The sequence below is a fragment of the Homalodisca vitripennis genome, chromosome 1 (assembly GCF_021130785.1).
Source record: "Homalodisca vitripennis isolate AUS2020 chromosome 1, UT_GWSS_2.1, whole genome shotgun sequence".
NCBI lineage: Eukaryota > Metazoa > Arthropoda > Insecta > Hemiptera > Cicadellidae > Homalodisca > Homalodisca vitripennis.
This window is the reverse complement of record NC_060207.1, coordinates 141,150,079-141,152,500: the sequence shown is the minus strand read 5'-3', so window position 1 is coordinate 141,152,500 and position 2,422 is coordinate 141,150,079. Positions and strand designations below refer to the sequence as shown.

The following is a 2,422-nucleotide window of genomic DNA, read 5'->3' as shown; positions in this document are numbered from 1 at the left end:
ACGATAACGCCCGTCCTCACTCTGCTTGCAGAACAACAGCCCTTCTTAAGTCCTTCAAGTGGGACGTTTTCAACCATCCACCTTACAGCCCAGATCTGGCGCCAAGCGACTATCACCTCTTCATGCATATGAAGAAATGGCTCGGGTCCCAGCGGTTTGATGACGACGAAGAGCTCAAAGATGCGGTCACAGGCTGGCTCAAGGCACAGGCGGGTGATTTTTATGCAGAAGGAATTTCAAAGCTTGTGAAGAGATACGATAAGTGCCTCAATCGTGATGGAGACTATGTCGAAAAATAGTGCAAAGATGTAGTTGTAAGATGTATATATATTAAAATATTTTTACTTAACTTGGTGTATTTTTTTCAATCGACCGGAGGTTACTTTCTGAACAGCCCTCGTATTTTAGATAGAGGGTGTTGTTTCAAGAGAACGACTTTAGTTTCACAGGATTCATAACATCATTTGACAAAACTTCAAGGCAAATATCACATTGAACTTGGCTTATACTCTGTTAAGAACAGTTAGTATAAGTACAACAGTGAATATGTAGATTTGGGATACACACACACACACACACACACACACACACATATATATATATATATATATATATATATATATATATATATATATATATCCAACTTGACATATTCTAACTGTTCTTAACAGAGTAAAATATTTTTACTCACACTAATAGTAGAGATAGTACAGGGTTGTTGACATGTGGAAACTACTGTAATTTTACTCTTTCACTTCCACTCACCCCAACACTAGGACTATATATTTTATTTGGTGCAAGTTCTCCCTTGTTAAATAAGTTATTGTCCTCTTTAATATACCACTGATCAGCCAACAATTCAGTTGTGATCAAATAATCTGCACAGATTTTGTGCACAATTAGAGTTAGGTAAATACGCTCACTTGTCACAACGTCATTGTCACAGAACTTGTGCTTGTAAGTACCAGAGTTGCCAGGCTAAGTTTACACTCTTTTAGACACCAATACGTTGTAATCTGTGAAAAGATATGCAAAGAACTTCAAACAGAAATATATAGTACTAGATAGTTATGGATCCCCTGAAAACTATTTGTGGACCACTTTTGAAAACCACTAACATGGACAAGCCGCCATTGGATTGAATACTGACTGCTTGCCCAGGGAGAGAGCATTTCCATTTGTGATGGAAGGATGGGCGGTGTCTTCTGATCCGTTTGTCGTGTTACATGGATGAAAAGTAACATTTCAGAGAATTTGGTCTAAATTTTTCTTTAGACTTCTCTAATGGCTGATTCACTTCTTTATCCTTGTACTGAATTTGCTGGCATTATTTATTATATCTTTTTCTTTTGCAAAACTCTAACAAATAATACATAATTATTCAATGTAAATAAAATTGTGTTGTTTCTGGAAAAAATAACAGGTTGTATACCTGACTATACAACCTTATAATTTTATTGGTAATAAAAATACATTTTTTAAATAATGTGAATTTCTTAATATATGAATGCTAAATGGAGGAATGAACAGTAGTCCAACAATGTAAGTAAACACAACGTACAATGTAAACTAATGTGACTGAAGTATTTTAAATAACATTTGTTAAAATATGTGCACGGATTTGTGTTTTCCAGATGAGGTTAGACAGTACACCGCCCACGACTTCAGGACAAACAGCCCAATATACCCCCCCAAATAGTTTCAAGACATCGGAGTTCTTCCTTAAGTCTAATAATGAGGAAGTGTTAAGTGCCTCTACATTATCAACAAATTCTTCTCTATAGTAAATATTACCTTTTCCATGAAAAATGTGTACATTTATATTTTATTAGTTCGTTTTCTTATATTTAAAAATGTATCATTTCAGCAGAATAAATGTGTTATATTTTTTATTTTCGTTTTTGGTTTAATTATTATCCTGAGTTTAATTTCACTGGGAAACTAGAGTTTTAGATAGGCACTCCCTAATATTTATTTATTCAGGTACCAAAAATGCGCTTAAATATTAAAAAATGAATGTATAAAAAATTAAGAATTATATCTTTGAAGTGTTTATTACATTTCAAAATAATTAAATATTTGCTTCTTTTATAAGAGTTTGCTTTCACTAAAATTCAATAAAAAATTATACTGAGTAACATTAGGAAATAAATAACAGTTTTGTATTACAACAGATTATATTAAAGTTACATAATATAACATTCAAATCACTTCAAAATGTTATTGGCTACTATTTAGTTTTGTTACATTTAGCAATAGACTAGTTCAGGTTTGTATGTATTGTATAAATGTCATATTAAATACAAACTTTTTAAAATTAGGTCTCAACATTGTCATTTGTTTCATTGACTACAGTTTTTATTTATAAATAATATAATTCAATTTACCATAATAACTAACTCTTTGAGGCTCATTAAAAATG

The 2,422-nt window shown here is 32.0% G+C and overlaps 1 protein-coding gene across 1 annotated transcript in view; it reads left to right on the top strand.

The window, feature by feature from the left end:
* The window catches only part of LOC124372450, a 16,054-nt gene extending 14,162 nt beyond the window's left edge, over positions 1–1,892 (top strand). The window contains exon 4 of the mRNA XM_046830855.1: positions 1,635–1,892. Coding sequence (XP_046686811.1) covers positions 1,635–1,784 — 150 coding nt within the window. The 3' untranslated portion in view covers positions 1,785–1,892. The remainder of the gene's footprint in view (positions 1–1,634) is intronic.
* Positions 1,893–2,422: the final 530 nt, after the last annotated feature.